This window comes from Gymnodraco acuticeps, unplaced genomic scaffold, assembly GCF_902827175.1.
Source record: "Gymnodraco acuticeps unplaced genomic scaffold, fGymAcu1.1, whole genome shotgun sequence".
Lineage (NCBI taxonomy): Eukaryota > Metazoa > Chordata > Actinopteri > Perciformes > Bathydraconidae > Gymnodraco > Gymnodraco acuticeps.
Genome location: NW_022990966.1, coordinates 3806263 through 3833873, shown reverse-complemented (window position 1 = coordinate 3833873; position 27611 = coordinate 3806263). Strand labels below are relative to the sequence as shown.

The window sequence follows — 27611 nt, the reverse complement described above, 5'->3', positions numbered from 1 at the left end:
CTTCTTACGTCCCGGCATTTTAATTCTAATCAAATCATAAAGTTACACTAAAATACAATCTATTTTAAATTATTAAATGTGAAAGTATTTAAATTGTCGCGTTTGCACAGGATACAGCAGGATAACTGTCTCATGTTAGTTAAAATAATAGTTAAAACAAATCTGATTAATTTGACTTATGTGACACAATTTCTGAAAAATGTAATGCATTTTATAAATTAAAATTTCCATTGAAAAATGTAGCAAATTATTGGATTGTTTCAATAACTTCCATGTGATGAGACAGTCTATGGATGAGACCCAATGACTCAAATCCAGTGCAACATTGTATAACTACACTGGACAAGTATGGCTCCCCTCTTTATATTAAGCTGTTTTTTATTCAAATGTTTACTAGAGCACAAAATAGTTTATGGACCTAATCTTGCTCACAAATTGCAATCCAACACATACCACTTATTAGACAGAAACGTAGAAATAGACACAAAAAATTGCTCCAACATGAACAAAGTTTAAAGTTACATTTCCTTTAATTTTTTCAGATTACAAAAAAAGATATGTTAGTGTTATGGCATATTTCTTTAGTCGAGTCGAGGCTGGAATACAATGTGGGTTAAACAAATTCATCCCATTAATATAGCTTTGCAACCCATAAGGCACTCTTAAAAAAACACACAAGTCAGCAATTACTCACAATCATTCTTGTACTGGTTGTAAAGAAGGAGGTAAACCAGGGGTGTCCAAACTACGGCCCAGGGGCCAACTGCGGTCCATTTTGAATTAGCCCTGAGCAAATACAAAAAGTATATTGGAATATGGCCCACACCTGAAACTTGCTCTCTTCTTATATTGTACTTCTTAAATATATGTGTAAACAAATAAAACAAGTAGTAGTATTCATGTGTTAGTATACCCACTTTTCAGATAAATTGCGTCAATTAAAGTTGAAAACATTCTCTAAAATACCTTAGTTGATAAAAAAAAAGCCCAATACTTATTTGCATAACAAGCTTGAAATATACCCTTCCTATTTCCCTTTATAATAATAAGCAATCTGAGGTTTATAACTTAACTTATGAGGCAATATATCCCACCTCTACTGAGGGGCCCAGCCCTTCGAATATCTTTCAGTGAAAAAAGTTTGGACACCCCTGAGGTAAACAATCACACATTGGGAGCTATTAAGGGTTCATTATTTGGCCCACAGAAACTTTGACGCATATACGTGGGGATCGAATCGCTGACCCTCCGATTTGAAACAGCAAAATACATTATGCAGCGAAGCAGCAGGAGCACCTCCATTTTTCTCCTGATAAAAAACACAGTACAGTATTTAAAGTGTATACATTAGGTGCTTAAATTGAAGCTGTAAGTGGTATAGGGCAATATGGACAAACATTCCTATTATATAATTGTATACCAAGATAATAAATGTAGTTATTCTACTCTACAATATTTAATGTTCAATTCGGGTTCATCTTATTCTACTTTTGGTATATATTAATTTCGTGTTCCTGCATTTTACTATACCATTATGTCTCTTTAATTGCACTATTTTATTTATGTGTATGTCTTTAGTATAGTAGTATGTATGCACTGTTGTAAATCACTGGGATTTAAGATTTCCATTGCCAAAAACTATGCTCTAGTTTAGATTGTGTGCATATGATCAGGACATTATTGTACAATGAGTAGAAACAGGGCAATACAGTGATCATTGTGTGTGTGTGTGTGTGTGTGTGTGTGTGTGTGTGTGTGTGTGTGTGTGTGTGTGTGTGTGTGTGTGTGTGTGTGTGTGTGTGTGTGTGTGTGTGTGTGTGTGTGTGTGTGTGTGTGTGTGGTCTAGCATTACTATACTTGTGGGGACCTAAATCTGTTTACATAGTCACGTGTGGGGACTCGCCTCCCTTATGGGGACAAATTGGAGGTCCCCATGAGGGGAATCATTAATTTTAGGGTGAAGACTTGGTTAGGTTTAGGATTAAGGTAAGGGTTAGGGTTAGGGTTAGGCATGTGTTGGTTATGGTTAAGGTTAGGATAAGTCTCCAGGAAATGCATGTAAGTCAATGTAATGTCCCCTGAAGTGATATGGTATATCAAATATTATGATATTCTTATCGCTATTATAATCTTTAATAAATAAATAATAGTGCTGTCAATTTATTGAATAAATTGAATTGCATTAATCCCAATAATAATCTGTGATTAATCAATCTAAATTAAACACTTTTTTTTTTTAGTGGTGGGAGATAAAGACAACATTTTTTTATTGTATCACATTATTTCAGAATAATTGGCATGAAGTGCGGCAAAACATATATTTGTGGCCTTGCACTTATTGAAAATACATTCTAGTTTCATTAAAAATCTTACATGTCAGAGGGTGCTTCTCAGAAATCATAGCGGATAGGGTTGGAATGTATCTTCTGCCGAAAGGGAACTTGCCTAATGATTCAGGTAGACAAGAGAGAGAGAAAACATTAGATTATAAACCATCGGGCTGCAGCAAGTGCTGGTTAAACAGAGACTCTAATTGACGTTGAAGTTCAGTCAGAGTTCTGTTCCTAGTATACTGTTTAAGTCATGGGCGTCGCAGCCATTATATCAGGGTGGGACAAGTCCCCCCCAATTTTTTAAATGATTAGTTTAGACCCCCCCACTTTTACCACGTGGAAAGTCCGTGAATCGGTCTATCCACTCGCCGCACTTTGTAGAGCGCTGTGTCAGTGCTTCACTATCAAATCCATTCCACTTGCTTATTGAGAGAATGCCCAAATCAATGAAACTCCGTACCATGTTTTCACTGCTACTTTGTACCAAGGCAGATTCTCACATAGCGCGCGCATATTCAAGGTGTGTTGTCATAGTTGGACAGCTCAGACCTGTTGTATGAAGCGATGCCGGTAGCGGAGGTAAGGCACACACACCAAGTGTTCAGGACATTGTTAATACAGCGAAAATCAAAGCTGACGATCTCTTGGTTTGATATGTTTTCTCCCCCAGACAACATGGACATGAGAAAAACATTTTCAAAGAAGAGGAAAGTAAGTCATCAGCTGGTAGCAGTTAATCAGTTAACAGTGATGGCAGCGGCGGCGTCTCACTTCTGGAGAGGAGTTTCGTCTTTATGTCATGATAGAGAGATACAAATACTGAATAGTTTAGATGAGAAAAGGCATCGAAATGCCAGGTTACTAGTATTTATCATGTAAACAGGGAACATGAATAACCCGATCTCTCTACATGTCATGTAGAGACGCAGTCAGTGTGTTTTACTGGAGCCTCAGTTCGATAAGAGATTATTTTCTGAGTTCTTTAACTTAGGTACTCTCTCTCAAAATGATAATGTGCATTATGTTTTAATTATACTTCTTATCATTCAGAAGCTTGTTGTGTGTGTTTATGTTTTACTGAGTGCTTATAGGCAATTTTCATCCCAGTATTCAGTTAACTATTTATTTTCTGTGCACATTACATAGACTAGCTAATATTCTACCTACGGCTTGGGACTTTGAGTCTTCAAAATGTCCAATGTCACAGACTGAGACTTACTTTAGAGTCAGTTGTATTTACATTCAGTATGACTTGTTATGGTTCAATGTGAAAGAGTATAGGCCTACTGCTCAATCAATAATGATCACTTCACCACCTCTCTTGACATCTAGGCGCTTGAGAGTGAGTCAGAGGCAGAACACAGGGACAGTGGAAAGAGGTCCGTTGCTGAGGTGAGTGATGAAAGGGAAATGACAGTTTAGAGTCAATTGTGATGTGGACTCTCATCCCAGAGTGTTAAGGAAATCAGTGGGGATATTGCACAGGAAGCATTTCAGTCAAGGGGCATTATATGACCAATATAGACAGAAGAGCAACATTTATTTAAACAAGTCAATGATACCATTCCTAGGTGAACTTAACATCGGTATGGAGTCAGATCAGTCTCAATATTAATAAATGCTCACAGAAGGATTCACAAATGTATTTTGCGATGTATATATAAACGACTCTCCACAACAATATCTCTCAATGCACTCACAAATATTTATTGTTGTATATAAATGTACAAAAAATGGGCATTTAAACTGCTTTTTATTCATTCAAAGACGGCTCTGAATTAATAATCAAATATGTTTCCTTTCTTTACTACTGGATGAAATTACAAAATGTACCCATCATTTTCCTCATGCTAGTATAGCCACATAAAAGTATCAAACCACCTGTTAAAATGCACCAGAATACAGGAAGGTCCCCCCCACATTCAGGATGCTTTCTACGCCCATGGTTTAAGTAGTTTGTATATAGCTATGGTTAGCTGTTTACTTATGGGGATTGCATTTAAGCTTCAAAAATGTCTACAAAAAATGTCTACAGGTACTCTGGCTCTTCTGAAGCTTTGAGCTCACAAAACCAAAACAGAGGTTGAATCAAAGATAGTGTTTTTCTGACCCTGTAAAGAAGGGGTCGGGAGATGCTTTCTTCAGGCCTTTCTCCTGTGGGCGTCCATTGGCTGTCAGGATCCAAACCAGAGAGGTTTCAGGAGGAAGAAGCCACCTCTCTATCTGCCCAAGCTGACTCATTGCAAGCCTCTACCTGTACCTGCATGACAAAGAGAAGTTAGTGTAAATAGGGACGCAGTAACAACAATACTCACAGTTTGTGCATGTCACATTAAAGTTACTTCACCCTAAAAAAAATGATGGGTTATTTTATTTAACTCTGTTTAATCATTTTGGGTCATTTTCTTGGGTCTTCGGTACTTTTGTCTCTGTCGTGATCAATGTCCAACTAAAGTCCTCAACATCCAGAGGAAGGAACAAGTTTCTTTAACTTTTGTTTCAACCAAGTAATATTGTAGAGATAAAAACACGCCTGTATGTCTTTCGTAATTTACAGTGCAGTGTGCATTTTTAACATTTAAACATTTTATTCTGAAGTAAAAAATAATAAATAAAAGTTGTTATTGGTTTTTATTCCTGTCTGTATTCTGAAATCAAAGCTAGACACCTTTTTAAAACTTGCAAAGCACATTTATCTGGCTGCAACCAACTAAAGATTTCATTATCAAGTAAAAGTTAATCAAATGTCAGAAAATTCAATCCCAGTTTCTCAGTCCGGCGATTTCATTCAATTGCTTGTATTGTCAGTACGAACCTCAGATATTCACTTTTTATAATACATAAAACAACGAAAAGCATGACATGTTTCATGATGAAAACGGCATTTGTTTTGCTTGTTAATTAGCATACCTATTTCAAGATCAAGGAAGTAGGCCTGAAGCTCCTGTTCACCTGTTCACCTGTTCCGTGTTTTGACGACTTTCAAAAACGCAATTCTGACCCGTTTTGAAGTTTCTTATGGTTGGACTTAAAGATAATGAAAACACATCTATTACACTGACAGTAAGATTAATATAGTAAATTATAATACATTACATTACCTTTTAGACGGTGAAAAGAAAACTGCGTCACTAGGACATATTAAAGATCGACAAATGAAAGTGAAAGTCTTGTGAACGAAGTCCTTAGGAGGAGCAATCTATACTCTTTCCTTCAAAATAAAAGCACGAGTTAAATGTAAACGTGGTTATATTTGTGTATGTGATATGAAGAGAGAAATAAAACTGTTGTTGCATCTCAAACGTTGATTCAAGAAAGTCATATTTGTCAGCAGCTAAAAATAGTTATTCAAAATGATTATTAAAAGTTGTATTTTGTGTGTCAGTTTTTATTTTGTGGTTTTTCTACGTTGCTCAACCCTGTGTGTGTAGTGTCTTGTATCATCTTGTCACTGTTGTGTAAAACATACAAACTATGTATTACATCAAAATAGTAATAATAGAGATTTTGTTTTTCTGTATATGTATTCAATTAAAAGTTAATATGAAATATGTACATTCTAGAATCAACACTACACTGTGCAAGTTACGTAGTTTGTTTAAAGTGTCCTTCTGATACAAAGCTCGTACATTTCCATAATTATTTTGTTTATGAACGTTAAAACCCGCTTTGCCTAGAATACATTCACATGAATCTGTCAAAAGGACAAAGAGCTGGAGAGGCCTCTGGTGTCATTTAAATCTCTTTTTGAATTTAGACCATTTGATATTTTAATCATACAAAATATATTGTGTATATTTTAAAATAGGCTATCAAGGTTGGGTGGTTTATAAGACATTATTTTCAAGACAGTCGTCAAAAAATACAGTTTTACATTGGTGCAAAATGTCCTACAGTAAAAGTATGAGGATTACTAATATGAAAAATGCACATGAATAATTGTTCTGAATTCAATACGTTTTTCCACGTGTCGCCCTTCAGTCTGTCCGTTTGTTTATAGAGGAATCCCGTTTTCCAAATGACACAACAGACACCAGAAATGTATAAACACTTGATTTTATTCTCAACAGAATAATCCAACAAAAGGTGTAGAAGCGTTTTCAGCGTAATAAAATGAAGCGCTGGGATAAAAAAGGGCTGCAATAATCAGGGAGGGCTTTAAAGTGCAGGAACAAACACTGGCGGAGGAGTATGAAGTAGTGACGTTACACAAAGTGCATTCAAACAAATATACTTCATTCATGTTTAACCAATGAGGGCTGCACAGAGAGAAGCACAAGATGATCATATGACTTTCATCAGATAACTCTATTTGATTTTACTTATAAACTATAAAATGTCTGCATTTCAGCAATCATGAGATATCTCAATCTTCTTCGGGCAACTGTGCTTTAAATAAAGGGCAAAACAATACTTTATTTTAAATGTATCTGCAGAAATCCAGGAAGTCATTGCAAGTTTGTGTATTTCTGATCAAACTTGGAAGGAAAGGGATTTTACATCTTATAACTGTTGTAAAAAAACATGCAGAATTACCAGATAATCAGTTTCCAATGAGCACAACATGGTTTCCATTGTGATTTAGATGTTTATAATTAACAAAGGGATCATGCATCTTATTAGTGCTGGGTGCAGAGGAAATTAAATAAGGAAATGATTTAAGTCTTCAATCAAAGAGGCTAAACAATGATGGGAAATAATATATGATCATTTTAGTTGGTGGCTGTGCAGCCCTCATGTACTTCACAACAAACAGCTCTACCATGGAAGACACAAACAACAACAAACACACAAAACGTTCCTCAATCTCTGCTCTAAAAAAAGCCTCAAACTAAGCAACAACTAGTGATGTAATTTCTTAGGTGAGCAGCGTATAAAAATAAATGTTATGTTACAAAGTCGTGGTGGTGGAGCATGTTGTTGTCATTTGGTATCAATGACATGAAGGGAAAAGGCCAACAAAGCCAATGATGTGCTCCGTTAAACAACTTTTAACTTGTTGATTTATGATTAGATAAAAACCGGGAAGACACCAGCACATTTTAAATATTTATATATGATTTAATCTCAGATTAATAAAGCACAGTGTTAGAAACTGATGTGCAGTCGTATATTTATAATACAAGGGTTTATTCGGGTGTTTAGACAGATTTAAAGTGTTTGTGAATTGAAGTGTTTTGACAAAAAAATACTTATTTCAAGGTCCAGTTTTTAGCTTTGTGTCATAACACTCAGTTACAATAAAGAACACACTCTTAAATGCACAAACACGAGCTAAGGTAATCTTTCACATACGTTAAAGTTACACTTCTTGATTTTGTCATAACTCCAACAATGTTTATCGTTTTTGAAACCTAACATATCACATATTGGCATCAGGGACAATTAGGGTTAGGAAATGTCAATTTAAAATGTCCATTCAGAATTTCTTTGTTTTGTTAGGAGGTGAAATCTAACTTAGGAAGCCGTAGTTTGTGTCTCTCATGTGTTACCGTTTTATTCTCCCAACAGGGCCACGTTTCCCTCATTGTACGCTTTTATGTTGAAGCAGCAGCATTATGAAAAGTCCTCTTAACATTTTGAACACTGAGATAAACCTGCTGCATTCTGGGGCTTCAACACAAACCAACTGATGGCAACTTTACAGAGTTAATTACATCATTTGAATAAACTGAGTGGCCGCAGATAAGAAAACAGGAACAAATACAGGGTTTCATTTCGTGAAAAATCTAAGAATAATATCTTCAAAAATGTCTCTGTATTCATAGTTCAGAAATAGGGGTGTAGTCAAATGTGGTGATAACACACAAGAGGCCCAAAATAGGCCAAGTTCTAGAAAGATTAACATAGTAAAAGTTGATTAGGGCATTTTGTTTTGCACTGGCCGAAATCCTCTCACCACTTTCAACTACATTGTTTTTTAAAATAGGTCCTTGGAAGCAAACAAACAAACTCAACCAGGACTAAGAAGCTTTTGGTTGATCACACATCCCGAGGTTGTGGCTTTGACAGCGATAAAAAAAATAAAAATAAAATCAGACTTGGTTTAGAGCAAGGTCAAAGGGGATTACTATTTCTGAAATGATGCGAGTACGTACACACCTCGTGTTAAAGTAGGAATAGTTAACAAAATAGCTCATACAAAACTCCAATACATGAAACTATAATGTGTTTATGCTTCACTAGAATCCGTGAATAGTCTCTCCTAGACAGCGATGCCTAAAGATTTTAATCTGTAAATATATGTAGCATAGAGAAACGTAATAATATACATTACAAAAAGAAACATGAACTTATACATCAATTTAAATGGAAGCAGGTCTCGTAAAGGAAAAATCCAACATTTTCATTAACGGGTTCATGTTACGCTCATTTTCAGGTTCATATTTAGTGTCTCGACTGCGACATGTCTCCATGCTTTAATGTTAAAGAGCTCTTTCTTCTTCTCATATCACTGTGCTGCAGCACCTCTTTTCACCGCTCGGTTGTCTCGCCCCTTAGCCAATCACGTACAATGTGTAAAACGTTGAGGTTTTAGCCTTCGCAGAACCATTTACATGCCAAAACCTACAGTATCACATTACAGGGAAACCCCAAAGAGCCCTCTTTAAAGTGTGGATAAATCTCTGATGTTCTTTGCTTTTCAGGAAGTTTTATCCTTAAAGTGTCCTCAATACGCTTCTTCATGTTTCTGCGTCAGTAAGACAATCCTGCATTTCCCATAACTCACTCTCATAACTCATTCTATCTGGTCTTTTTTGGGGGAAATGGGAAACTTTGGGCTCTGAAATGCAACCCACATCACACATGGGTGCTTTTCTATCTTCGTTAAAGAGTTTGAAAAAGGTGGATTTGTCCTTTACCTGCCGCGGACAATGCTTTGTCTGGAAGATCTGTTTAAGTCTTCAAGCTGCTAAAGGTCCTTTGAGACACTCGGTCCCTACTTGTTGCCGTTTATCTGACCTCTGTGGAAGAAGGGTCAGCAAAATCAAATAATAAAGAAAATGATCCCTTCAAGAATCTATAAAATGTATCTTCATTTCTTCCAGGAATTAAAACCCAAAAGTAAAATGAACTGCAGCATAAAAAGTTATTATTGAAACAAACACTGTGCCTCGGAAGTTTTACTGCATCTCTGACTTTATGAAAGGTATTCATGTGTGTTATAATGTGAAAGCTTAACTGTCAGTATTTAAGGATCAGGTGGCTAAACAAAATAACTTAAATCTGAGAAAGTCAAAACACAGGAAGAAAAGAAACCCAAAAGAAACAGTTGCCAACTTAAACTGGGGAACGTATTTCCTGCATCAGTTTGTTCCTTTTTTTAAGTACAAACAGTATGCCCTGATGTATGTATTAAATCCAACTCTGAGAATGCATCGAAGAAATAAGAGTAACAATCCTCGTGTTTGTGGTAAACATGATATACAAAGTTCTGGTTATAGAGGTAATAAAGTGTTTTTCTTTTTTCATACAAACATTTCTTGCAGATTCACCACGATAAGAACTGGCATCAGGAACCGATGAGGAATCAGACGGAAAGGGCAGAATCAGAAATGGCGTTAGCAAAAATCCAAACGATACCAAAGCCCAGGGAGCCGGGGGCAAACAGTTGGGTGTGAAGGGTCAGTCTGAAGGTCAGTCTGAAGGTCACTGATCCCGAGCTTCATACAGCAGTTTGGCCGCCTGAGAGGGATACATAATAAAGAACATGTTATTGCAGGATGATAATAGAGAAAACCTCCACAGCTGCAGTTTGACTCAACACAGGCAAACAATCTCAGTCTCACTTTCTTTACAGTTTGACCTGAAGAGGGCACCAGAGGAAAGTTGTTACCCTTTGTTTTAGTCTCAATGTGTTTGCATTAGGAACAGCTGAGCCATGCTACCACAAACACTAGCCAATATAAAATAAAGCTTTTTTCAGCACTATTTTATGTCTTAAAGGTAGGGTAGGTAAGAATGGAGAAACCAGCTCGAGTGCGCTAGAATTTGAAAGTACGCAGCCGAAAAAAATCTCCCACTTCCTTCAGACTTCCTTACAGAGCCCCTCCTCCAACACACACGAACGCGCACATGACCAATGAGGGCACGAGATAAGTCTGTGCACAGATGGAAGGCTGACAGGCAGGTAGGCCATCCAGTTATTTTAGCCGGGCCGGCTCAGGTGATTGGTCGTGCTTTTTACAGCGCCACGGCTTACACAGATGACATTTATTTATGGATTTATTGTCAAAGCATTTAAAGTATTCATTGCTATCGGGATGTTAAGAGCATTCCATGGAATATAACAAAGTGTTTCGGAAGTGAATTACATACCCCACCTTTAAGTATGTTTTTGTATGTGGATTTGTATTATTACGCTGTAGCTATTGTGCATATGACAGTAATGCCTTTGAGTATGAATTTGTAAAGTAAAGAAATGTCACTTTATTGTAATGCAGTCTTCCAAACCCCGAAAATAAACCATTTATGCCGTATAACAATATTATATTATTTAAAATCAAACATATAAAGAAAGGAAGCAATATTGTCCAGCCCTAGTAGTAATTACGTATTTGATAACGTGATGAGTCTAATCACAAAGGCAGCAGGAATATAGGACTGTATTAAACAAATAAATAGTTTTTGCATCGACAGTGTGAGTGTGTGTCCCGTGTGTGTGTTACCTTGTGCATGGCAGCGAGCCACAACGCGGCCGCCTTCCTGTCGTCCGCAGCCTCCACCTTCAGCTGCTGTGCATCCTGGGCGCCCATCGGCTTGTAGTGGAGCAGCATGCCACTGGCCCGCGACGTCCATCCTGCAAACACACACACACACACACACACACACACACACACACACACACACACACACACACACACACACACACACCACACACACACACACACACACACACACACACACACACACACACACACACACACACACACACACACACACACACACACCACACACACACACACACACACACACACACACACACACACACACACACACACACACACACACACACACACACACACACACACACACACACACACACACACACACACACACACACACACACGGTTGATGGGATAAACTAAATACATCTATTTGTCAAAAAAAGAAAAATCTTGAGATTCTTTTGTCTTTCAAAACTATCAGACACCAATGACATTTCTTCAGACAGGATGACATTTTAAAGAAAGTTATCTTGCCATTTTCAAGTCTGGTTTTTTTCTTGCTTCAATCATACTTTGGGAAAGAGGTTTGACATTTTCTAACAACTGTACAAAAAAGCTGTGTCTAGCTTTTGTCTAGCTTTTAGTGTCATTTCAAAAACACACAAGTTTAGTTTAAAAAAACACAATCAAATTATAAAAAATGTCAAGATATGAGCTTAAACACTTCAATAACATATAACCTTTGAAGGTAGGGTAGGTCATTTTGGAGAAACCAGCTCGAGTGCGCTAGAATTTGAAAATACACAGCTGGAAAAAAATCTGCCACTTCCGTACAGAGCCCCTCCTCCAACACACACGAACTCGCACATGACCAATGAGGGCACGAGATAAGTTTGTGCCCCGATGGAAGGCTGACAGGCAGGTAGGCCATCCAGTTACTTTAGCCGGGCCGGCTCAGATGATTGGTCGTGCTTTTTACAGAGCCACGGCTTCCAGAGATGACATTTTTTATGGATTTTTTGTCAAAGCACTTCAGATATTCATTGCTATCGGGATGTTAAGAGCATTCCATGGAATATAACACAAAGTGTATCTCGAGCCGGTTTCTCAAACTTACCTACCCCACCTTTAAATGTGATTACTGCATGCCAAACAAACAGATGCAAAAACAAAGAGAGGTCAGGGGATTCAAAACCAAGTACAAATGAAATGAAGGATTAAAAATCAAAGATCAAATGAAGCCGAAAACAAAGAATGATGCGTCTCTGAGACACACGTGCTATTGGGCAAACAATGCACACTCCTTGGGAATAACTGGCGTGTTATTTTCCACCAAGTACATTTTTGAGGCGTAAAAATAGTAGTATCGTTTTTTTAAAGGCTGCAATGAAAACTTTGATAAGCAAAATACAACTCCAATAAAAAAAACTAATCATATTTATAAAAGAAAGTCGATTTAATTGAAAAAATTACTCTTTGAAACCAATAAATCCTTTTATTCAAATTGAGGATTTTGTTCAAGTAATTTTAGTTTCTTTTTTCAGAGGTGATGATACAGGAAAGACAGACCTCAAGAACAGCTTTAAATACAAATAAAAAGAAGGAAAGTACAGTCCTAGTATCTTTTATTTCAATGTCATGCAGCTTCATGCAGATATAAATGAAAAGCCAAGAGAAATTAGATCTGAAAAAACAAAAAGGAAGCATGGAGTGACGACGATGACACCGGAGTGAAGCTAACGCTAACCTTCAGAGAGATACTGAGTGTCCGGCAGGCTGGTGTACGTGTGAATGTCGCTCTCTGAGCCAGGAGGAAGAAGAGGAAGAAGAAGAAGAAGAAGAAGAGGAAGAGGAAGAGGAAGAAGAAGAGGAAGAAGAAGAAGAAGAAAAACCAGTTCGTTCGGGTTAGTTTGGGAGAAAAAAAGTGTTAATTAGATTTTTCAGTTAAGTTCAAGAAAAACAATCAAGAAAAATAAAAAAACATGACGGAGACACAATGGTTTTCAGTAATTTATATAGAAAAAGCAGAAACCTTTTAACTTTTTCTCATGGCAAGTCCAACAGCAGTACAACATATTAACAAACATGGAACATTTATATGTATCCGATTTGTATTTGTCTCACCTCCTGGACTCGACCCGTCTGTCAGAATCTGCATGCTGGAGATCCGAGACAGCTCCACCTCAAAGTGACTCTCGCCGTCCATGAACAAATACCTGGAGTTTGTTAATAAATATATTTAAACTTGAAATCCACATGTGATTCTTGTTTTGTATACTTCAAGAGAAATATCTGTTTACGCAAGATGTGGTTATCTTTGGCTCTTTGAATATCGCACATAAAATAAGGATTTAAAAAAGCTGACCTGTGGTTGTTGGAGAGGCGACACATCATGGTTTCAGATTTCTCCGACGTTCCCAAAGTGGCGACAAAGGAGCCGCCTGAAGTCAGAGGAACAAGTTCACATGTGGTAAACTTTAAAGACGGGAACATGTAGCTTCTGCAACACTGCAGTAAAATGAAGAAATCTGTTTAAATTTGATATATTTATCTTTAAACCACTAACATATTTTACATTACTTGTTAGACGCTTTGATCCAAAGCGACTTACATACCCAATACTGTGGACAATCCCCACAGGAGCAATTTGGGGTGAAGTGTCTTCAGGGACACAACGACATGCTGACTGCAGTGGGGTTTGAACCCGTGACCCCCTGATCCCAACAGCTACGGACAACCCACGCCTCCATATTTAGATCTTTTATCTGACCTCTTTACTGTTCATTATGTTGTATTTTCATTGAATTGTTCGGCAGTTTTGCACAAAATCCACCACATAAATAACTAAAGTGTCCCTCTGTGCTGATCTATTGATAACTCCATGATCAATAAGGCATGAGGCTGACATGCTGCAGCTCCGGGCGGCTGATGGATTTTTTATCACGAGCTGCTGCTGTGTATTTATAGCCTCTCAATGACCCACAACAACACAGTGCATTAGCACGGCAGGAGAGTGGAGGGCACTCAGCAACATATTTCAGAGAGGGTTTTTGTAGTATTTCTGCTTCCTGTATGGTTAAACGGTAACAGTGTGTGTCATGTGACATGTTTCAGGTCAATGGGTCATAAAGTGAGAAAGCAAGCGGTGGAAAAAAACAAAAGACTAAATCACTGAGCTCTTCTCTAATGCTGTTTTTAAGTTACTTTTATTCGAGTTCACAAAAAAACATAAACTTCAAATTTAGATTTTTTTTTATTTATACGCACATTTGAAACAGTAACTGAAACTTATATCCACATTTTAACAATAATAAGCTGCTGACAGACGTTCAGGTCAGACTTTTCAGTCTCATTTTTTCAGCATAAATAACAGCTGAACATTTTAGTGGATTGATCAATGACATGGGGAATATTTTGACAATTGATTGCAACCTAAAAATAAAATGTTGGTTTAAATTCAAAGAAGCTGTTTTAGTGTTTTACTTTGACTTGTATGACAGTTATAACTGGATGCTTTGAGGTTGTTGTTTTTTTTACAGCAAAGAAGCATTTAAAATATGAAACGTTGTATTGAAAGTATAATATACTATTTTCCTGCAATTATTTTGGATTAATACAGATATTAATTAATTGATTTAATTCTGGTAAATAGCACGTGTTTTCTTGATTTGTATCAACACCTAAAAAATAAGTTTTCTTCTGAGTCTGCATACCATATTAAAATGGTAAAGTTTCTACCTTTCAAACCCTGACTGAAGGACACAGATAACAATTCATAATCTAAGGCTGGTCTTCTCACCTCCCAGAAGCACTTTGAGCTGCTTGTCGTAGAACTCCATCTCTTTCTGCGAGGCGAGGCTGCACTGAGCGCACTGCCGCACCGGATCCACGAAGCACATCCGGGGCAGCGCCACCTTCTTACTGCAGCACTTATCACAGAAACACCGGCCGCACCGCCGGCAGTGGTGCTGCAGGGACACGAGGAGCATTTACTCAGACATTGGGTTTAAATGTTAAGAGAATGTCTAACATACTGTGCAAGTCACATTAAACTTGACACAAAAACATAACAAAGTGTGTTAAAACAACATATTATAGTTCTGATAAGTAGCAGGTTTAACAAAATAACTACATCGTGTCTGCCTTTTGACTAGGATCAAGTGTATACAATAACTCCCTGTGCTGACTTCACATTACATTTGGATGAAGCTATTATCCAGAGAGACTTGAAATAAGTTCCTTAAGTATCCTTATTTTAATTTGGTTAATCAGTTCACTAATAAATGCATTAATTAATGCTTGTATCTGCATCACAACACCTATTTCAGGGGGGAACTGAAGGTTCAATCAGATCAGATTTTGGACTTTATAAAGTTGTCTTATACAGGAATGGAAAAGGAAAAATTAAAGATTCAAATTAAATCACCTTTTAATTGTCCTAAAGTATATTGACCTATATAATGAAAGAGTTATAAGAACAAATGAAGTACAAAAAAACAAATATGTTCCTTTCTGTGGGACTGACGCAGACACAGGACTTCTGTGAGCAGAAAGTGAAGAAATATCTAAATAACTGACGCTTTGCTGAGAAAATGTGAATCACTGACATTTATAAGAAACTGAGGTCATCTGATGATAGTGAACGCAAACTAGAAAATGTTTAGTGCAGCACTTTTTACCAAAGGACACAGGAAGTTAAACCTCTTCAGCTGTTGAAAGACACCAAGAGAACTATAAATGTAATTTAGACTTCTTTTTTTATGGTTTAGTTCAAATGCAGACAGTAATAAAGGTTGCTACAAAGGTTTAAAAAGTATCAGCAAAAGACTTACTGAACTGATTTTGCTGTAAACAGAACGTTTTTTATGGAAAATATGGTAATGGAGATGTGGAAAAAGCAGAGGCACAGATAGAGTGTTATTATGTCAGTAGTTACAGGAAAAACAGTCACCACAGAGCCCTCAGTGTGCCAAAATAAATGAACAGAAGCCAAGTGGGGGAATAAAAACCTCAGGCTTCACAGCACGTCACAAGCCTCATGTTCTTATTTTCTACTTCATGTGTATCAGATTAAGCTGTGATTTGTTAACATGGCTGTGTTTACGAAAACAAAACAGACCTTTCTTCTGATGAAGTCGAACTTGGTGTCACACTGCATACATCTCGCACACTGGAAGACAGGAAAGAGGAAAAAAACAGGATGTTGCACAACATGCTGAGCCATGCAGAATCAACTGTTTTTTTTTTTTAAAAGATGTCTTACCATTTAGTCTTCAGCAAAACAAAAAAGTATTCTACAGACATGTTGGTAATGTTGCTGTGAGATATTTAATATCTTTACCTAAACCAATAGATAGTTGCCGATTAACTTTCTGTCGATTTACTTATGAATCAAATAATGTTTCAAGTCTGTATTTTTCATTTACTTATTGACTTCAATAAACCCATGCTTCTTTCTCCAGTCGACAAGTTCGCCGAATAAGCCTTGAGCGATTATAACTCAATTTACAGATTTAAAAACACCTTTAAGACTTAAAAAATAATCAAAATGCAGGACTGTCACTCGCATAGTTTTGTTATTATTTTGCATTAATACTTTAAGGTCAATAAAGAATTACAATTCTTATTCTAAATCAATTATAACCATGCATTGCCTCTTTTGTTTATTGTTTTGTTTTTTTAAAGATTTGAATACCTGAACACATTGCTGCTCTAACACAATGATGTATCTATCTATCAGGGATGGGCAACTTTGATGGTGGTGGGGGCCACATCATTCACTTGGAACACACACACACAAAAATGCCATGTGTTGTATGTAATTATTAACAAATATACTAAGTCTGACATCTTCATTGACATTTTACAATCAAAGGGAACATCCTCTAATAAGCTCACTAACCAAATATCAGTTCACAGACATTTTATTTCATTTTTACAAGTGGCATGTTTGTATTGAACAGGTTATTAAACAGTGGAATAAAACTATTTTAAACTATTGGAAAGCACGGGAAATGTGTGTGCATTGAGATTAACCATTAGATGACATACACATGAAGTCATGAACACTAACCAGACATTAGTTGTCTAACTTGAACCTAAAACACTTGTAGCCAGTCTCTGCATTCCCCTTATTCCACAATAAGGGTCAACACAGACACCTGTCAGCCCACTCTGCTGTTCCTCAGCACCACTCCCCCTCCCTCCCGCTGACATTATGAATGAAAAGCGTAGTAATCATAGATAACACGGCAGGGTCCGTGACAGTTTGTTTTCATCTGATTTCAAATAAACAAAGTCTTGGTTTTAAGAATATTAAACTTGTTTCGCCAAATTCAGATGATAAAAACAACTTTGAAGCTTGTAAAGGCATAATTACAAGAGGCAACTTAACGTCACAGCAGGCATAACAACAGCCGGTGTTTCTTGTGAGGGTTTCCCCGGGAAACAAACACAATACACACAAATGCGTCACAGATTATTTCGCGGTATTTGAAATCATCTACGCAGCTCGCGACGTAACTAGGAGTCTAGTGGACGGTATCAGTAAAAAAAAAAATGTATTCATTACGTTGTTTATAAATTAATCTGAGGGCTGCAAAAAGAGGAGGTGGGGGCCGCCATTTGCCCATCCCTGAATTTTAAACAGTTAATAGATTCATGTTTGGCACAACAATCAACAGCAGAGAGATCATTAACTTTATTGGCTGTGGTTCAGTGTAAATCCGGTCAAAGTACCAGGGGTAACAGACAGTTGTTTGTCTCTCTTAACCTTTTGCAGGAGCTTTCACTGATAGAAAGCTACTAGCTTAGCAGGAGTTACACTTTGACTAGTGGGAACCTATACAGTCCATGGTGGGAACACACCCGTTAGCTAACAATCGAAACACATGTGATTTCTAACTTTAACCATTTCCAGTGATGATATAACTTCATAACTGGGGGTGAAAGCTTTTATGACATGTAACCATATGGTGATCTAACTGGGTGCTGCCAGGATGGCCGTGTTAAAGCCCAGTCTCGGGGCCAACTGCGATGTCCAGCAGCCGTGCTAAGTTAGCCGCAGTTAGCATACAGGACACCAGATAATTGGACGATTTACCAAGGCATACACAAATAAGTTGGATAAAAACATTAACAAACATTATTGAACTACAATTCTGAGGTTTAGAAAGCTATGCTACAACGCATAACATAATAATGAACCATTTATATGTTTTTATATAAGTAATCCCTCTCATTTTAATCTTGCTTCATCGTGTTCTCGGTGGTTAGGTTTGCAAACAGAGCGTTTATTTTGAAAATCTCAACAGGAAGAGCAGTGTTTAACATCAAGCTAGCTTCTCGCAGTTCCGATAGCTTATCGCTGTCAAACAAATCCTCCCCGCCTTGCCTCACCTCTTTATCGGGGACCCACTGCGGCTCGTTTAGGGAGAAGGGGCTGTGAAAGGCTCCGTTTTCGGGCACCATGCGCAGACCGCTGGGGCTCCGGACCAGTTTCTTTCCATCAGGCAGCGCAGACATTTTTCCTGCTAGCAGCTGTTTCTCCTTCTGCCACAAACTCCTGTCTGGTACACACCCTCTGTGAATGACTGATAGGGGGGTTGACCAATGACAGCACAGAGCTGATATCACGTGGTGCGTTGGGTTCAGTGGAGTGTTATGGTTTTTACAACGCCACCCAAAAGTCAACCAGGAATAAATAATAAAAATAATCAAAGGAATTTAAAAATAAATGATAACAATTATAAATTCAATTAAAAAAAACACCCAAAACATACTTTCAAATAATACAATTAAATTAGCAAACTGAATATAATACATTTATTATTATTTATAATCATTTTGTAGACCTGAAACAGTTTTCTTGGCTAATGTTATTTTATTAAAGTCCTTATATGTTTGTTTTTTTGTTCAATGACCGTATGTAACTACATTGTTATAATTATAGACGTTTTTATATAATATATCCCGAAAAAATCCTCCACCATTTGAGGAATTTGACTGTTTATTCAAATGCAGAGTGTAGAATCAGTTTGCAGACAAACCTTTCCACAATTACAGAGACATTTGAAAGTAAAAACAACTCACAGTTGAATATGTTGTTGTTATTAATCTCTAGACACCATAAAAGGAATACAGTTCTGTCTAAAACAATAAAAGCTTACACGTCTGTCAATTTCATCCAGGAACCTTTTCTGTACATGCAACATATACAGAGGGGACACTTTTGTTTCATATTTAACATGAAGGGCTGCAAAATAATTTCCTTTTACACACAAAAAAAACTTTCTGCAGGACAACTTAACATTAAATCTTGTATTGATTTAATCATTGTGCCCAGTTAAATGCAGATTTAGGAGCCCTGATGTCACTGTGTGAAGCGATGCATGAGGAAGATGCAGAAAAAAGGGTTTGTTTATTTTTCTGCAGACACATAACAAAATATCTTATGATATGAACCTTATTCATTCAATTGTTTTTTTGTTAATAAAACGTATATAAAACCTGAGACCTTACTGTTATCTTAACCGTTCACGTCACCGCTCCACACAACAACACGGTCCACAGACAGGGAGATGAAATAACACAAATAAAACTATAAGAAGAAGAAATAAAAAAAGGACACAAGAAACACAAAACTTTTCTTTGTTGGCTGCACTTCCATAAATCCATACATTTACATTCACGTCATCAGAAATAGTCTTGTGTTTTGATTCATAGTTTCTTTCACGGGGCAACAGTTTGAGCAACCTCTCTGACAAAACACTAAGCAACAGCCTCAGCTTTACTCAAACAGAGCAATATTATTAGCATGTATTATATATATATATATATATTACAGTATATATACAATATATATACAAATACATACAAACAAATATTAAAAGGAACATTTCTTTTTTATTTCGTAATTGTTATGTGTAATTGTAAAACACAACTTCAAAATCACTTCCAATCAGATTTTAACATGTGTCCAGTTTCAGTTTGTCATTCATCATATCATTATTAGACACTAGAAAGACACAATTAGTAATGATAAAATAAAACTATAATGTAATATAAAGTTTTCTTCTTGTAGTTTTCAGGAGAAACTCAAGTTGCTATAAGTGTTGCCTGTCTGGATTTGCCCAAAATGTGGCCCAGTTCCTCAAAACCATCCAACATGTTTAGGTTATGTGCCTCGTTACTTTGTGGATCCTCTGACAATAAGAAGACTGATCAACAGTCGACTAGAAGCTTCAACACACCTGACTCTGCGACGTCAAACAGATAAAATCACCGCTACAAAGAAAATAAAAATACACTTCATTCAGAACATTTAATTTTTAGCATTTTATAAAAATCACCGCGACTTAGATTTAATTATTGCAGGCACAGAAGGAAAAATTACCACAAATATTATTCATTTGATCAAATCCATTTCTTAGTTTTTTATTTACATTTCAGGGCTTCATTTTTGTTCTTTTAATAAGGAAAAAATAGATTTATATATAATATTTTTACTGAAAGCCTTCATTTAAATTCTTTACATTTGTATTAAAGAATGTAATATATTTAATTAAATAAATGACAAATGACAGTTTTTCCAACAATAAAACCAAAGCTTCATACAACAATTAAAGTTAATGTTATCTTCAATATTATAAAACAAATCCCCATACTATGCACAGGTTCAACATTTGATTTGATTTAGTCGGTACAATTATTATGTTTGATTTATTTCAATTGTGTGTCCCAATGTCCCCAGTTAAAATCCCTTAACAGTGATTGCAGTTTGTTTTGTTTACAAAAATCTGAACTTGAAGAAGAATTTAGTCAATTCAGCCTGATGGTGTTTTTTTGGAAACATGAGTCCTTTTTAAAAGATGTACAAAGTCTAAATCTGTTCAGGGTCCACATTGTTTGGTTAAAGACAGAAAAGTGTGTCTTGCAGATATCAAAAATAAGTATCAAAAGCTGGCAGATTATATATTTTCTTTAATTATTCCAACAGCTTTTCTGGTGTTAGGGTTTTCAGCGTTTCATTGTCTTATAGGAAAATATATCAAATAACTTCTGCAGTTCTGCAGTTTACAACTTCATTTATGTGATGCAGAATAAACTTTGTTATTTGTTGTCATGTATATTATTAGATTATTAAATTATTTCAAAAGTGAATCCCTAACATACAATGATATTTATCATTAAACCATATCTATATTTATAACTATTTACAGGAGAAATACTCCCTCTTATTTTGGTAAAAGCAAATATACATGTTTTTAATTTGCATCTTAAATCTCTATTTAACTAAATTACACAATTTCTACTTTTTGGTTGTTTTTTTCCCACTCTTTTTAAAGTGTTGTCTTGATTTAATACGAATATACCAGGAAGTAAACATAAATGTTGTAACTTTTTCTCCGTTAAAGTGTAAAAGTGGAGATGCTTCCACAGTGAGAGATCCTGAGAGCGTTTTTTATACAGGAAGATAGAAAGATAAACTCTTCAGAGCAGCGCGAGGACAGAATAACATAAAACATCATTTACAAAAATAAACCCAAATGTAAACGTAGACCTTCATACAGCAAAAGCAAAATCTTCTATCAGCGCAGGACGGAACATTTTAGGAGAGTCACTTTTCTAAAGAGTTGAGTTTTTCCTCCACAGGACTCCAACATTTGTGTTGAGGGAGAGAAACATATTTAAGAGAACACATGAGATTTTAGCCTTTGCAGACCATTGACATGCACAAGAACCTACAGTATATAACACACTACAGGAAAAGGAAAACCTCAAAAGGCTCAATAGGGCCTCTTTAATTAACCCAGTTCAGAACTTCATTTAGAAATCTGCAGATTGTAGTTTAGCGCTAAGCTAACGCAGAGCTAAGCTAACGTCCGGTTCAGCCTAGAGAGACGTCATTGCTGGACTTTCTCTGCAGTGGCTGCAGCTTTACCAATTAAAAACATTGTTCTGTATCTCATTGCTTGAGTTAAATCTCAATGGGTGAAGTTATATAAAGTATTTAATATGTCAAAGTTAATAACAAAGTTTCCTTAAGTTATGTACTTCCTGATTCCCTCATGAGCTCATTAGTGATATCACTTTCTGAAAACTGTGATAAACTCTAAAGCTGTGCTTAACAAAATTCATTCAACTTGATGAAGGTTTACAGACTGAAACCTCGTCAATGAATGAGCTACAGTGAACTACAGGATGTTAGAGTTCTTTTTTCAATATTTCAAATTCTTTCTGAGTTTTCAGCATATCCACTAGGGGGAAATTAAAAAAGCACAAAAACAACAGCATGTGGAAGACACACGTGTAACCATCTTGAGATAACAACATAATGAAAATTCAACAAAATATCAAGTGAATTTGACCCTTTATAGCATGGTTTGTTTAGGATTTAGGCTTCAGAGGTCGCAAAGCTAGTTCACCCACTTTGATTTAACTCGTGCCATTTAGCAATGGGCTGTCAGAGAAATGTTTAACACTAAAGCTCCACTCTGCATCTGCTTTCATGTAAGCAAAAGCATTACATATTGAAAAAGGACAATCACTCACACTAACACACTAACACACATAAGACACACACACACACACACACACACACACACACACACACACACACACACACACACACACACACACACACACACACACACACACACACACACACACACACACAACTGTATCTTCATCTTCTTCCTCGATGTGTAAAACCCCACACACCTTCAGAAAGTGCAAAGCAGCCTGTACAGTGAGCACATGTTGTGAACTTGTGATGCTGAAGGATAATGAAGGGGGGAGGGGGGTTTACAGTGAGGAGGGGCCGGACAGGAAGTGACCTCACAGGCTCCTCGTGGGTCGACACAGACCTTCAATGCGCCAGGTCCGTGTGGCTGGCACTCAGGTCACGACTTTTACTCAGACGATTATTTCGTTCCTGGAGAAAAAAGGAAAAGTTTGATTAAACCATGTGTGCTCTTATTCAGAAAATTCAAAAAACATTTCCTACTCTTTTTTTAAATTATTTAAATCCCAAAATCTGTCAAAGTATTTAGCTAAAAAAGGTTTTCTTATCACACTATGGGACTACAGTTCTAGATATTCCATTACAATCGAGATCAAAGCAGTATTCCCATGTACCAAAAGACCACATATAGTGTGATATAAAAGATCTTGATGTTGAATTCTAACTCATATTTATTTAGACGAAAACACTCAACGAACATGGCTTTATTTGTTTACTAATTATAGACAAACTATTCAAAGCTTTAGACAGAAATATGACTCAAAGATGTCTTGGATAAAGGAAATGTTTACTTAATGTAAAAAAAAAAGGTTGTCATTTTCTTCTTTAAACAACAGTATGAGGGTGAATTATAGATCATGATTTTGATGTGCCTCAGTATCCCATAAAATCACACTGTCGCTTTCTTCAAGATAACAAAAATAAAAACCCTGTTATTAATTTGTGTTGATTAGTGAACATCAAAATGGTGTGAAGTTAGTGTGTGAGTCTCACTCAGGTGGTTATTTATTACGTGATTTCCCCACCAAACAGATTCTGGTGACTTTACAGGCCTGTGTGTTTATATATAATAACAGAATGAGATGAAGGAAAAGATCAGGTCAGAAAGCATCTGTAAAAAGTTAGATTTAAACTTCTTGGTAAACCAGGTGAGCAGAACGTTCAAAAATAATAATAATTAAGTATCTAATCTAATTATATTAGTTTTAATTGAAGACACTTACAAAATTATTATACTATTACTACATGTTCATTCTCATTTTCTCATTTATTTTAATTCTTATCATCCCATGTGTACTATCTGTGTTTCTCTCTTATTCTGTTGTTGCTGTAAAACCTGAATCTCCCTACGGGAGTCAAAAAAGGTCCATCTTATCTTCAAGGAGTTGTTTCCCCTTAAATATAAGAACAGTGGGACCTTTATAGAAACTGAACTTTGACCTTTCCTTATCGGTCAACAGCAGGTTATAAACAAACTCAGATACTTGGGACCCTCGTCTCCTTACTTGGTAGTGGTCGATGGCAGCTCTGTCCGCCACGTTAAGAACGCCCAGAGAGCTCGCCCGCTTCATGCTGCACCAGCAGGGACATGCACCAGGGGTGGAAGAGAGTGATGGTTGAGGGGTGATGTGGAGGTGAGGAGGTGAAAGGGTGAGGAGGTGGAGAGTGAAGGTTGAGGGGTGATGTGGAGGTGAGGAGGTGGAGAGTGAAGGTTGAGGGGTGAGAGGGGGATGTGGAGGTGAGGATGTTTGTGTTGGTTAATAACATACATGATATTTCCACATAAATGTTAGTATCACAGAGAAATGCTTCTCACTGTGTGCCTCCACAACACATGACAGCTAACTGATCTTGGTTTGAGTTACAGAGACACTCTGAATTAGACTACTTTATTTTTATGATTTATTAAACAGATGCAAATAGTACATGTTCAGATTTGAGAGGCTGAACAGCTCTCTTTCTTCACATGAAAAACTGTGTTGTTGTTTCCTCTGTGGATAAACTAAAGATTAGTGGTATATTAAGAAGTGAGAAGAAAGTGACCCTATTGACGTAATGGCTTGAATTTAATGCATTGTAAGTCAAAAGTAAACCATTATGTAAGGTTTCTTATCAGAAGGTGGCTTTTATTTAAGTTATCTGCGAGAGGTGTTTTTATTGATAAGCAGTTAACTCATATTTATGTCAGTGAAGATCATGCACACCAACATGCCCCAAAAAATGATGTGAATAAAATCACTGCAGAAACGCAACCATCCTGACAAGAAATTATTAATAATAATAATAATAATATGTGTATTATTTTTTTGACTCAAATTCAAGATTAAATACATGTTTCTGATGTTTTGCAAGTTATAACCCTCCCTTGGAGGATAGCTTATGGTTTTGTGCAAGACACGCCTGATTGGATGTATTTTACATTTTTTGCATCTAAAACTGGCCCCATTTTCTTGGCAGGAAGCCGCAACTCTTCCCAATTTTATGGAAAGCTCTTAGGAATACCTAAAGCCTTGTGCTGTAAGTCACAACCAGGTAACTGAAGCACTTTGTAGGTTGTTCATCATCCCTTTGGATTTTTCTCCCTAACTGTCAAATACAAATAAAAAGCGCTCAAGAAAGTGTTTTAGGTAGTTTAGGAGGTGGTTTCTTGTCGACTTGTTAAAATGAAAGTTTCTGCAGTGATTGAACATCACAAATCGGTCGATGATGATGATGATGATAATTGCAGCCACATCACCATGTCCACCATCTTTAGAGCCACAGAGAAGAGCAGAGAGGAAACAGAGACCAGGGAGCATACAGACGAGGCATGCAAGTCCAAACAGTCAAATGAACACATTTATTCATAAATAAAAATTCAATAACAAAAATAAACAGCCATGCAGACAGGTTGGTTTTCCAGGAATTCACAGAGAAAATAATAAAATCCAAAGAGTAAAACGGAACTATATTTCAAAAACAAATTGAAATAAATAGTCCCAAAGCCAAACAATGCAATAAATAGGTGTAACTATTAGTGGTTAAAACAAAATAAAAGAGTTCCACAGGCATAACGAGCATTAAGGCGTTTCACAAGCAGACTTTAGTTTGTTTCCGTTGCAGTTTCTACACGTCGCCCGTCACAGAAAGAGAGTTTGAAACAGTTGCATAATTTTCCCATTTCATCGGTACTTCTGCACACCGCTCAGTTACAGTTTCCTTTGGTCACTTTAATCATGCTCAGGTTTGATCACTCGGAGGAATATTAGGACCACTGTAAGGAACAGTTTCAAAATGACTTAAAGGATTAAGTAATAATTTAAAGAAAAACTATGATAATAAATGAAAATATTGTTTTTGGAAAAAAAGTCAACAATTTACAAGAATAGGTCGATTTCTTTTTATCAGAAAAAAAGCTGTAATATTTTTAATTGTAGCAAAGACACCGTTTTCTTGAAATATAAACATTTTACCACTTTTTCTTAAAAAATTACAACTATTTAACAACTTTTTTCTAAATATAATTTTTTTGTTAAAAATATAACAACTATTTATATAGAATTTATAGCAACTCATATCTAAAAATATAATGACTTCTTCTTCTTGAATTCTTACAAACTTTGACCTTAAAGTTTTGCAACTCTAATCTGTGTACGCTCAACTTTGATTAAATACTAAAAAAAATACTTTAAAAAAATGTTATGTATTTTGTCTCAAAGTGTTTTCATGTAATATTATAGGAACTTCTCTAAATATTGCACTTATGAGTCTTTTCTTTACAGTAAATGACATTGTTATATTTTGTCTGTTTATTCCGAAAGCAACACTACTTTTTACAGTTTTTCTGAACGTTTTTTTAACAGTGGTCCTTATATTTAATAACAGCTAGACCAAACCATGCAGAATAAAATCACTGTCCAGAGGCAGTGGAGAACAGAGTGAACCGATGTGAGGGGAAAGGCCCAGAGTGAGTGTCAGTGAAAGCTCCCTCCATCCTTTCATGTGCAAACAGCTTAAAAGTGACTTCACCGCCAGCAAAGCACAGCGAATCCCTTCTTTCTTTCTTTTTTTGGTTAGTGCCGGCTCCTTCCTCCAGTGCATAAAGTGAGAGTCACCAGGTGCATGATGGGGATAGTTACCCGGGGTTTTTGGGCTCGCTGTCTCGGGACGAGCCGCCGCCTTTCAGCTTGCGGACGAGTTTCTCGCTGCTGCGGCGGATCGACGCTCGCAGTTTACTGAAGGAGCCGCTCCTCTTCAGAGAGCCGGAGCCGTCCTGAGGGGAGAGGGCGCAGCGTTACACTCAGTCACAGTCACACATTCTTTATTTTTAAAAAGAGTGCTTTTGCACACACACACAGTCATAGAGTGTTCGTCCTGTGTGGACATTAGTGTCAGACCCATGTGACCCACAAAAAAAAAAGATTTAAAAAAGGGTATCTTTTAGTCTATATAATTTAAAATGCTAAATGTAGGCTAAAACAGCAAAGCACATTGAGTGTTAATATAAGGTTTCCTTGGGCCATAACATTTACATTTGAATGTCTCTTTCAAGTTTGAGGTTTTACTTGCAGATTTAAACAAAAGGGTTTATGGGTCAAACGCTAATATTGATCATTAAAGGGGCACGATCTTTCCAATGCAAAACACCTGTGCCTTCACGATGCAGTGACGCAGATTGATGCACATTCATTAAACCTGTGAAGTTGCCATGTGCATTGTCCTTCCAAACTGCACACTAATGCTGCACACTGCTCGATTATGGCAAAAATCATAATCTCGATTATTTGGGTCAATAATTGTAATTGCGATTATTAAATGCGATTATTCATTGACTTTGAAAACATCCATTTATTGGAGAAAAAAAATGTGAACAGTATGTTTTTAACAGTTGATTACCTTGAACTTTAAGTATAACTCAACTGAAAAACCAAAAAATGATAGAAAAAAAGTAAGAAAAAAAAAATCGTTTTATTTCAATTACGTTGTTTTCGTAATCGTTGCAAGCCATAATCGTAATCGCGATTAAAATACGATTAATTGAGCAGCCCTACTGCACACAGATAAACTATTTATTGCGCTGCTATTTGTTAGTGTTTCACCTTCAGC

At 36.5% G+C, this 27611-nt stretch overlaps 2 protein-coding genes across 9 annotated transcripts in view; both read right to left on the bottom strand.

The window, feature by feature from the left end:
• Positions 1-511: 511 nt before the first annotated feature.
• Positions 512-18603, bottom strand: zfyve21 (zinc finger, FYVE domain containing 21). Of its 4 annotated transcripts, XM_034235322.1 has the most exons (12): positions 18401-18603; positions 16122-16172; positions 14802-14970; positions 13368-13443; positions 13127-13218; positions 12750-12803; positions 11003-11133; positions 5435-10019; positions 5244-5360; positions 4444-4593; positions 2374-2445; positions 512-1309 (listed from the first exon to the last, which is right to left on the bottom strand). In XM_034235322.1, the coding sequence occupies exons 1-8, from the start codon at positions 18524-18526 to the stop codon at positions 9984-9986; spliced, it is 735 nt and encodes a 244-aa protein (XP_034091213.1). In that variant the 5' UTR covers positions 18527-18603; the 3' UTR covers positions 512-1309; positions 2374-2445; positions 4444-4593; positions 5244-5360; positions 5435-9983. The 4 variants fall into 4 exon arrangements, with proteins under 4 accessions (XP_034091213.1, XP_034091212.1, XP_034091211.1 ...); XM_034235321.1 differs by having other exon boundaries at positions 5244-10019; XM_034235320.1 differs by lacking the exon at positions 5244-5360.
• Positions 18604-18993: 390 nt separating this feature from the next.
• Positions 18994-27611, bottom strand: part of klc1a (kinesin light chain 1a) — a 48878-nt gene continuing 40260 nt past the window's right edge. For 2 of the 5 annotated variants that reach the window (XM_034235493.1, XM_034235494.1), the window contains exons 14-16: positions 26645-26778; positions 24032-24098; positions 18994-22937 (exon numbers count right to left, since the gene is read on the bottom strand). In XM_034235493.1, the coding sequence (XP_034091384.1) occupies positions 22872-22937; positions 24032-24098; positions 26645-26778 (267 nt within the window). In that variant the 3' untranslated portion in view covers positions 18994-22871. Of the gene's footprint in view, positions 22938-24031; positions 24099-26644; positions 26779-27611 lie in introns of those variants that run through there. The other 3 variants (XR_004570889.1, XR_004570891.1, XM_034235495.1) reach the window with 2 other exon arrangements.

Bases quoted from the DNA above. Each gene is read 5' to 3' on its own strand.
- zfyve21 (XM_034235321.1), bottom strand. From the start codon at position 18,526: ATGTCTGCGCTGCCTGATGGAAAGAAACTGGTCCGGAGCCCCAGCGGT. The intron at 14,971-16,121 runs GTCTGTTTTGTT...GTGTCCCTGCAG, and splicing joins TCGACTTCATCAGAAGAAAG to CACCACTGCCGGCGGTGCGG. The intron at 13,219-13,367 runs GTCAGCTTTTTT...AACAAACTCCAG, and splicing joins CGCCTCTCCAACAACCACAG to GTATTTGTTCATGGACGGCG.